The sequence below is a fragment of the Lampris incognitus genome, chromosome 17, assembly GCF_029633865.1.
Source record: "Lampris incognitus isolate fLamInc1 chromosome 17, fLamInc1.hap2, whole genome shotgun sequence".
In the NCBI taxonomy this organism is placed as follows: domain Eukaryota; kingdom Metazoa; phylum Chordata; class Actinopteri; order Lampriformes; family Lampridae; genus Lampris; species Lampris incognitus.
Genome location: NC_079227.1, coordinates 27665508 through 27675124, shown reverse-complemented (window position 1 = coordinate 27675124; position 9617 = coordinate 27665508). Strand labels below are relative to the sequence as shown.

At 44.3% G+C, this 9617-nt stretch overlaps 1 protein-coding gene across 1 annotated transcript in view; it reads right to left on the bottom strand.

Moving 5' to 3' along the window:
* Nucleotides 1-2446: 2446 nt before the first annotated feature.
* LOC130127284 (zinc finger MIZ domain-containing protein 1-like) overlaps nucleotides 2447-9617 on the bottom strand; it is a 98072-nt gene continuing 90901 nt past the window's right edge. Inside the window, exons 13-22 of the mRNA XM_056296876.1 lie at nucleotides 9411-9552; nucleotides 7820-8030; nucleotides 6965-7070; nucleotides 6642-6802; nucleotides 6447-6514; nucleotides 6251-6319; nucleotides 5831-6072; nucleotides 5398-5561; nucleotides 4182-4475; nucleotides 2447-3926 (exon numbers count right to left, since the gene is read on the bottom strand). Coding sequence (XP_056152851.1) covers nucleotides 3819-3926; nucleotides 4182-4475; nucleotides 5398-5561; nucleotides 5831-6072; nucleotides 6251-6319; nucleotides 6447-6514; nucleotides 6642-6802; nucleotides 6965-7070; nucleotides 7820-8030; nucleotides 9411-9552 — 1565 coding nt within the window. The 3' untranslated portion in view covers nucleotides 2447-3818. The remainder of the gene's footprint in view (nucleotides 3927-4181; nucleotides 4476-5397; nucleotides 5562-5830; nucleotides 6073-6250; nucleotides 6320-6446; nucleotides 6515-6641; nucleotides 6803-6964; nucleotides 7071-7819; nucleotides 8031-9410; nucleotides 9553-9617) is intronic.

The following is a 9617-nucleotide window of genomic DNA, read 5'->3' as shown; positions in this document are numbered from 1 at the left end:
GTGGCATACAGGTATCATCTGAATACATATTTATTAGATAAATATTAGGTTGTCACATCATCTAACTACATACATTTCTGCAAGACTAAAAATCACAATTAGTTCCTTTATTTTCTGAGCAGTTTAGAATATGAAATGATTGTACATACAATGTACAAACATAGAGACAATGGCCACATTGCATGAATCACCTTAGATTGTACCATTTTTTTTACCCATCTGCTCATGATATCAAAAATTGTACAAACTATGGATTTGGTTACAATCTTCTGGACCCATCCCTCCCACCCGAGTTGTCTTTCTTCCTTCCTACCAAGTGTTCCCCCAGTATTTTGTTTTAAACTTCTTTTTTTTAGCACCTCAACAGTATGCAGGTGACAGACTTGAACACGTAGGCTAAATATTACATGTAAAACATAGCCGTCCCACATCCCCTAACTGAAGAGGTCAACGTATATTAACGGGGGAGACAAAATGCTGAAAGATGTCCACGGACACAAACTATCAAGGGGTCAAATTTTTCCATATTCAGCCACTTCCAGTAGAGGGGTTGCAAGCTTTTTTTTTATTATTCTGGAAAAAAAAAGACAATGCACATTCCCAGGGAAAATGAATACATTTCTGTTCACATGTTTTATATTCATATACATATGTACAGGCATCCTTAGGACATACACCTACTTTGACCTAGCTTTGCCCAAAAGATCATTTCTAGGCCAGAATAGGTGAACACGTCCTTCCTCTCGGTCATTTTTTTTTCTTTTTTAAAACATTATTTCCCCAGAGAAATGGCCGTTTATTGTGATTGTGCAACTACAGATTTGGGGTGCTGCCTAATACACAAGATTGGCTCACATGTAAATTACAAAAGGTAACATGATAGCTATCTTCATGGGATTGCAAGAGGGCTTCAATTCAGATAGTGGATAAAAGTAAATAATTATATGGCAGTGTATCGTGAAAAGATGGATTTCACTGATTCAACGTCGATATCTCTTGGTGACTTAAATATGAAACAACAAATAATGGGGTTGTTTTGAGACGAATTATATTTCTAAAGCATAATAACGTTTAAAATAATGTTTACATATAACCAAAGTGTTTTAATCAGCTCTTTGCTACAAACTGGAAGAAATTATATTTCTAGCCTTTACAGTTTTATAAGAAAAAAAAAATAATTTACCAAAAAAAAGAAGAGATAAACAAATATAAATGGTCTCAAGCTTTTAAAAAAGCCACATTGTTCTAACAAAAAAAAAAAGCAATATCATGAATTTCCTTAAAATAAGGTTGTGATATATCTTTTAAAATACCACGTGTATTGACAAATAGCAACAATTAGGATATTCACACGGTTCACTAATTACACTGAAAGCCAGCTGATACCACAGCTTTTGAAACCATCATTGCTCATCAATAACCATGAAACGTTCATGTGAAAATTCAGCGATCATTTTTCCGTTCGATTAATCGGAGCGCTGAAGAAGATACTGCTTGGTTCGGGGCTTGACATCTGAAATTTTTTGGAAAGTGTGTCACATGACCATCTTCACCTGATGCAAAAGGATGGGGACCCGGGAGCCAATGAGAACAGAGAGAGAGAGAGAGAGAGAGACGTCTGCCTATGAGAGATCGAGTGCACTGGTTGAAACGTGAATGCAAAGCACGATGACCCCACCGGAAATAGCTTATGAGAGGTTTGGACTGGCTTGTCCAGAAGTAAGGAGAGAAAGACACCTTTTGTAGGCCGGTTACGAACAAAATCAGTGGTCAGGTGGAGTTTCCGAGGATACATGGTTAGGTTGGACGACCAACTATGAAAGGACAAACGTTATCAAGATGATACAAAAATATTCACAATGGTATTTACAGTACAATAGCTTTTCTTAAAAAATAATACATTTGCATACTGAACAGCACTCTTCTCGAAAAAATGGAAACTGAAAATAAATGTGGCAAGAAAAAAAAGAAAAGAAGAAAAAAGGTCTGCTCCAATACTGCTTTAAAAATGACTTGAACAGTAGCGTTGGACACGATGGTATTCGTCTTGCCCTACATCTTTGAAATTAATATCGTCTCCTATCGCACAAAATGGTTCAGCCACACTCATGTGCACGCACACACACACACACACGCAAAAACAAACACACACACACACACTTGAATGCACACGCACAAGAAACAAGCAAACACAAACATCTCCATTCTCATCCCCCAGATTTTGGTGATGTTGAGCAGTTTCCCAAAGATTTATGGATGTTTTAAATTTGCAGCAACAAAATACAGAAAACAGAACAAACAAAAAAAAACAAAACAAAAAAAATCAATACATACAGCCAATACATTATAAATGGTACTGCCGATAACAGCATTATCCCTTCAATGTTAGTGTTAAATAACTCATACTATATCAGAACACCCCCCCTCCAGAAAAACAAACAAACAAACAAACAAACAAAAACATACAAAGAGACAAAAGAGCTGCAGAAACAGCAACTGATAAAACCACACTATCTTTTACCACTTGGTATATCACTAGACAAGGGCTTGGCACCATGCACTTTGAAGACTACTTAAAAAACAGTACATCATTTAACAGGTACAAGAGATGCAAATTTTGCGGAGATGCTGACGCAAGCAGACGGTGGGCTCATGCGGAGCGGACAGCATGAAAGGAGCTACAGGAAGAAGCAATAAACTCAAGCCGGATAACCACACCACCACCACCCCCACCCCATTCTCTCGTGTTGTACCTTTCTTTTCCATTGACATCACTCCCCCGTTCAGGAAGATGCACCGTATTCAGAGGTATAGTGTGCTATTGTGAGTTTTTTTGTTTTGTTTTGTTTTTTTGATAATAAATACCCATTTCGGCTTCTTGTTTGTTTGTCTTTAGCTGAGTCGCTTTCGAAAAGACGGTCGGCCAAAAGTCCTCCCCGTTCCAGCTGTGAGCCCTCGGAGGAGTGAGAAGGAAGGACGTCTCTTTATGAATCACGATGATTATCGCAGAACGAAGTGGAAGCCAAACGGTCTCGGAAAAAGAAAAGTTTCCGGGATTTTGGGGGACAGCGAAAGACAGAAAGTAAAACTACCAAGGAAGTAACGATGAAATGAATGTTTTGTAATCGACAGATACAGGCTTAGTTCTCTGACTGATCGTGTCACCCCCCCCCCCCGACGGTAAAGAGAGAGATTAAATAACTTGTTTTTTGCATTGCCGTAATCTCTTGTGCTTTTAAATGATGAGTGGCAGACAAAACAGTGCTACTAACCAGTTGGGAAAGAGGAACCATGACACTGGGAAGCTGCAGCCTCGCCAATCGGTAAAAACAATACGGACATAATGCACACTGACCAGATAGGGAAGGGTTTTTTCAGTTGTTTTTTTTTTCTTTTGTATACAATGAATTCCTTTTTTTTTTTCTGAAAAAGGAAACAAAATATGAATTTAAAAAATGCTACAACACTTTCCTAATGTGCACACATACACCTGTGTGACATACAAAAAAGAAAAACGAAAAAAAAAAGAAAAAAAAACAAACAAATCAACCGAATATAGCTGCACAGTTCAAAGGTTATCGCCACAGGGCAAGAGGGCAGGCCGACCCCGAATACCGCCGTGTCTTTGAGCATAAACCTCACTCAGTCATTCTGCGCTGGCGAATGAAAACTGTACAAGAGGAAGAAGAGAAAGGGAGTGCATCTTTGTGTTTATCAAGTACTGAGCGACTGCCCCTCCTCACCCCGGATCACAGGTGAACTCTAGGCAGTCTCAATAGTTTATATATGTGTGTGTGTCTGCGTGTCCGGATCGCCTCTCAGTTGTTTTCGAAGAGCGAGAGAAGGTCGTCGTTGCTATTGCTGGGGAGGTCTGGGGGATCCAGGTAGGACAGCAGCTCATCTGGGTTAGCAAGCTCTGGAAGCAGCTGTGGGGAGAGCGATGGACAGCGCTTGTTAAGCACGGCAAGCGAAGCCCTGAACAAATCCGTGTCTACCAACTTTCCATGTTTAATGAGCAATGCCAAAGTACGGTTCTACTCCAACGGAGCATGACGGGAGACAAAATCGGAGCGGGTTTCCACTGTACTGCTTTAATTCAAAGACATTATAACGCATTAAAGAAACAACGGAAAATGGACATCTCTACGCTTCAGATATCCAACAGCGCCACTGTGACTTACGTCCAAAGAAGGCTCGGGCATGTCCGACCCTGCTTGACTGTCCAAGCTGTTGGACGGGTTGAAGGCCAGGTCTCCGTGAGGATGGTTGTTGGGGCCCGGTGGTGGTTGTTGCTGCTGTTGTTGTTGCTGCTGCTGCTGCTGCTGTTGCTGTTGAGGTGGCAGAGGCTGTCGTGAAGACTGAGGAGGCCCGCTGTGGTGTAGCTGCTGCCCTGACTGGTTTCCAGGATGGGGAGAGGCGTGTAAGCTCTGCTGCAACGAGCTATGCGACTGATCAGTGCTGACAGGGTGAGGTATCTGTTGAAAGACGAGAGGAGGCCCAAGTCATGTAAAAAGCTCGACTCTGTAATGGTGTGAAACGGTGGCCTCTAAGGACATTTATGATAACAAAAACAGCTTTTGTTGTTTGGTGAAACCACCGGGTGGTGCTCTCTCACCACGGCATCGCCCACTTCATCAAACTAACAATCTTCCCTCCGAGATAAAGACAATAATAAATCGTCACTTACTGGCACAATAAACATGCTGCAAACACAGCATTCTTGTCAACCCCCCCCCCCCTTGGTTTTAACATATTTCCATTTCAGTAAAGCGTATCCAGTATTCACATAATGGCAAGAGTGGTCGCATATACTGTTAGTTTGGGGGGTTTTTTTTGGACCTTTTCCCCCTTTTTCTCCCTGATTGTACTTGGCCAATTACCCCACTCTCCCGAACCATCCCGGTCGCTGCTCCACCCCCTCTGCCGATCTGGGGAGGGCTGCAGACTACCACACGCCTCCTCTGATACATGTGGAGTCACCAGCCGCTTCTTTTCACTTGACAGTGAGGAGTTGCGCCAGGGGGGCGTAGCGCGTGGGAGGATCACGCTATTCCCCCTAGTGCCCCCTCCCCCCCGAATAGGCTCCCCGGCCGACAAGAGGAGGCGCTAGTACAGCGACCAGGACACATACTCACATCCGGCTTCCCCCCCGCACACGGCCAATTTTGTCTATAGGGACGCCCGACCAAGCCGGAGGTAACACAGGGATTCGAACCGGCGATCCCCGTATTGGTAAGCAACAGAATAGACCGATGCCCCACACTCAACAAATCTAACTGGTAAATTAAATGGTAAACTATAAACAAAACAAAAAAATCACAAAGTATAACAGTGTTACCAAAGGGTGTGTGGAAAGACTGGAAACTGACAGAGACCGAATCTGAAGAGATAACTCACCGAGTCGGGCATGTTGTGAGAGAGTGGCTTGTCTTGGTTCATCAAGCTGTTGGGCATGTCGGGTGGGTGGGACAGCTGGGGGCCATGCATGAAATCATTCATCGACGTACCACCAGGGTTTCCATGAGGGAAGTCAAAGTTCCCATGGCCCTGGTAACTGTTGCCTAACGCACAAAATCCAGAGCAAACACATCCATACGCACATTCGCTTCAAATCATTTCAAGGCTTTTCTCTAGAATGGCTACCACTCGCTCAGCAAAACTTTATCAAGGGGCTAGTGGTACAACAGGCTTCTTGAAGAAGAGAGAAACTCTGCATCACTTACACTAATGCAAATAAACCACTACTTTCATCTGGGCAAAATCACTGCTACTTCCTCAAGTCTTTCCAGTGACACTGGATACGGGAATACAGTCCCAACGGTAATCCTACCTTGGTTGTACTCGCTGTTGTTGCCGCCTTGCTGCATGGGTAGCGATGGGTAAGGTGAAGGCCCGGGGCCAAGCTGAGCTATCATCTCCATCACATTGGGCATGATCATCTGACTAGGACTCATGGTCTTAAACCGCTTGGCCAGCGGTCCATCTGGATCCTCTTTGATGTGGATGTCAGATTTGATGGCCACGGGCCGCCAGCTACACGTTGGGTCAATAGTCACCTCCTCAAATTCAGAGCTGGGGAAAGACAGAAGGAATTACAAATAGCTTATAACAGAATCAATAGATTAGCACTTTTTGATCGAGATTGTTATAAAAAAAATACCAGCCCTGTATTGATTCTTATACAGCGTGTGAATAATAATAATACACTTTTATTTATATAGCACCTTTTCAATACTATGCTGTAACTTACTTTTGGATAGCATTCAAGATCCCCCACATGTACTGGTCCACTTCAAGTCCCTCTAACAATGCTGTTTTACTAAGGAGAGATATAAAAGAGCAGAGGGGTGAGGCAGGAGGAAAAAACAGCAAGGGGGGGGGGACAAACTAAAAACATGGCTGACGCCCAACAGCTTGTCGTATGATGTCGGGGTGGAAAAACTTACTTGCATACAGGACATCGCCAAGTCCCTCGCTCACAGTTCAGTTGTAAATACGATTCCAAATCAAAACACTGGACAGACAGAAAAAAAACAGGACCACACATCAGCTACCCTGTGAAATATTTATATACAAGTTCTCTGCTTGAAGGCATCCAAATATCCACAAAGAACGTGGCCGTTTATTCTTGCACGGCGTACCTGGACATGTTTGCAGTCATGTCCTCTTGCTGGAAGCTGTATCCGCCGGAAGGTGATGGGACATTTGAGGGAAACCTTGATGGCCGTCTGCTCCACGCCGTCCTCTCCATTGAGCGCGGCGTTGCCAGAGGACGCTGCAACGCTGCTGAAGTTCCTCTTAACTGTGGGGGAGTAAGATGGGGAGAAAGGTCAACAAGAGTCAGCCGGCTTAAAGGTGTAGAATCTGTGGGTCCTGTGTTAAACACGACACGAGTCCCATCATATTCAATCGCTAATCTCGTGACAGTCAGTCACGAAAGAGACCGGCGGGGGTGTGCACGTACTTTTGGTGATGCAGTGCTCCGCAGGCAGTAGCCTTTTCTTCAGTAAGCCCTGGAGCACGGAGCGAACCGACGGCCTGTGAACGAGCTGTAGCACGAACAAGTGCGACTGTGGAAAAGAATCGACATCATCATGGTTAGCATCCATCGCCCTCTAAAGTAATGTCCTGTTTTTGATTGAAAGGACCAATGGAAGACAACAAAATGCAAGTTGCACATTTGGGGAGATACTTAGGAAGTGGCGCTACTATCATCTAGGAGGAATTTGTCTATTCAACATCATATAGAATTGGTGCAGAATTCCCTTTCCTGAAATACTACACAGCCTCTTGCTCTTTTTGCGGTTTTCATAGGTTGACGGCAGAGCGGCAACAACCACATTAGATATTAGCGATTCTGTTGAAAGTGACAGTCACATCTTCTGGCTTGAAAAGAAGCCGATTTTTTTTTTAAATTTCAGATCACCACATTTACTTAGCACTTAAAAAAAATGTGACACAAAACAATTCTGACAATATCACAGCAGCGTGTTAAATGGTAATTATGGCCTTGATTTTTATGAAGTCAGTTCCCCACAACAAGTGAGACTTTGTGTGAGGTAAGGAGGAAAAGACAATGAGGATTTTTCTAAAAGCAGGTATTTCATATTTTGCATCCACATCAACCCACAGATGTCTTTGCCTGCTGTGGGTAATAAAACACAGGTTGGGCTTTAACTTGTGTGGTATCAAGACCAAATACATGTTTTTCCTTCTTTTTAAGCCTATTTGATTGTTGGGGTTCAAATGAACCAAGACCCGGGTAACTGTCAAATGTGTGTGTGTGTGTGTGTGTGTGTGGGGGGGGGGGTGTACTCACACAACAGCAGGCGGTGACCGTGATCTGGATGGTGTTTCGTCCTGGCTGGCACACATGCTTCAGGTGCAGAGGCTTGTGGGACGTCTTATTGTCGCCCCTCTCAATGGTGAGGGGTGTGGCGTTGACACTGACCTGGACCGACGCTGGCCAGTTAGTGTTCATCTGCCGGTCCTCGTGGTGGTAGCACTTGAACTGCAGCTCTAGATCCGATCTGCCAAAAAAAGTCAACAAACAAATGAAAAAACATTCACATCAGCGATTAGCACAGGACCAACCAGTTTGACCACGACAGTAAAACCTATGGTGGTTTTGGAAACGCTTGGTCTATATTCATCTGGCATTCTATCTGGTCTGAAATCAGTTTCATGTCTAAATACAGCAGTTTTATGAGGTGAACTAATCAATCTTGTCAATGACAATTGTGTGACGGACGTCCGGGTGGCGTGGCTGTCTATTCTGTCACCTAACAACATGAGGATTGCCGGTTCGGATCCCCGTGTTACCTCCGGCTTGGTCGGGCATTCCTACAGGCGCAATTGGCCATGTCTGCAGGTGGGAAGCCGGATGTGGATATGTGTCCTGGTCGCTGCACTAACGCCTCCTCTGGTCGGTCAGGTCGCCTGTTCGGGGGGGGGGGGTACTGGGGGGAATGGCGTGATCCTCCCATGTGCTATGTTCCCCTGGTGAAACTCCTCACTGTCAGGTGAAAAGAAGCGGCTGGCGACTCCACATGTATCGGAGGAGGCATGTGGTAGTCTGCAGCCCTCTCCGGATCGGCAGAGGGGGTGGAGCAGCGACCGAGACGACTCAGGAGAGTCGGGTAATTGGCCAAGTACAATTGGGGAGAAAAAAAGGGGGGTAAAAATCCAAACAAAGAAAAAAAAAAGTGTGCCTACATCTGCACTGACTTCATTGACAATATGCAGCTTTATAGATGCTGGATGAGCCAGTGGATGGCGTGCTACCTCCACATAAGGGTCTGGTGTATGGAGGGCCTTAAGCAATCTTGGAACCCAGAATCTAAATCATCATGATTTAGACTCTGGGGACAACGGCCATTATTTCAGGGCTTCCGGTGTAGCTGCTGGCTGCTGGCTTCCGTTTCCTATGAGGACTTCCTCTTCTGTGCGCCCATCATTGTTTACAGTCAGATTAGCAACTTGAGATGCGAGAATGGAGTTGGAGTTGAGAGACGATTTCTACGAGCGGATTGTTTCACAAGTATTCGACATGGGTCAAAGGTTTCTCCACACAATACTTTTTGTAGGTGTTTTAGGTCCAGATGACATTTCGGCCAATGCGTTCTGTCTCTTTCGCTCCCCACATGGACTGTTACCAACATGCAACCAAAGCATGTTCCTGTAGAAATCGCTGCCTATTCAAACGTGATTGGTCAATACTACTCAGACTAAAACGGAAACCAGAATGCTTCCGATACCAAAATCTTGCCCCATGCTTACAGATTCTATATATAAATACATAGAATCTGTTAATAGAAATTAGTGTTGATAACAGTTGTGTGCCTATACATCTTCTTTGACAATATACAGCTTTATAAATGCAGGTTGAGCTAGTGTGGTTGGTGCACTACCTCCACATAAGTGTCTGGTGTACGGAGGGTCTTAAGTGGAAGACGTGGTTGCTGACAGCCAAGTTATGCTCAAGCCTGAAGGGCTCCAGGACCACCCCATCCCGCACCGGGAATGTCAGCCGCAGCTCCTCATTAGGATTGGCTATGAGGAGAGAGAAGAGTGTCATCAATGTCTGATTTAAAGCAAAGTTCTGCAGGAATAACTGA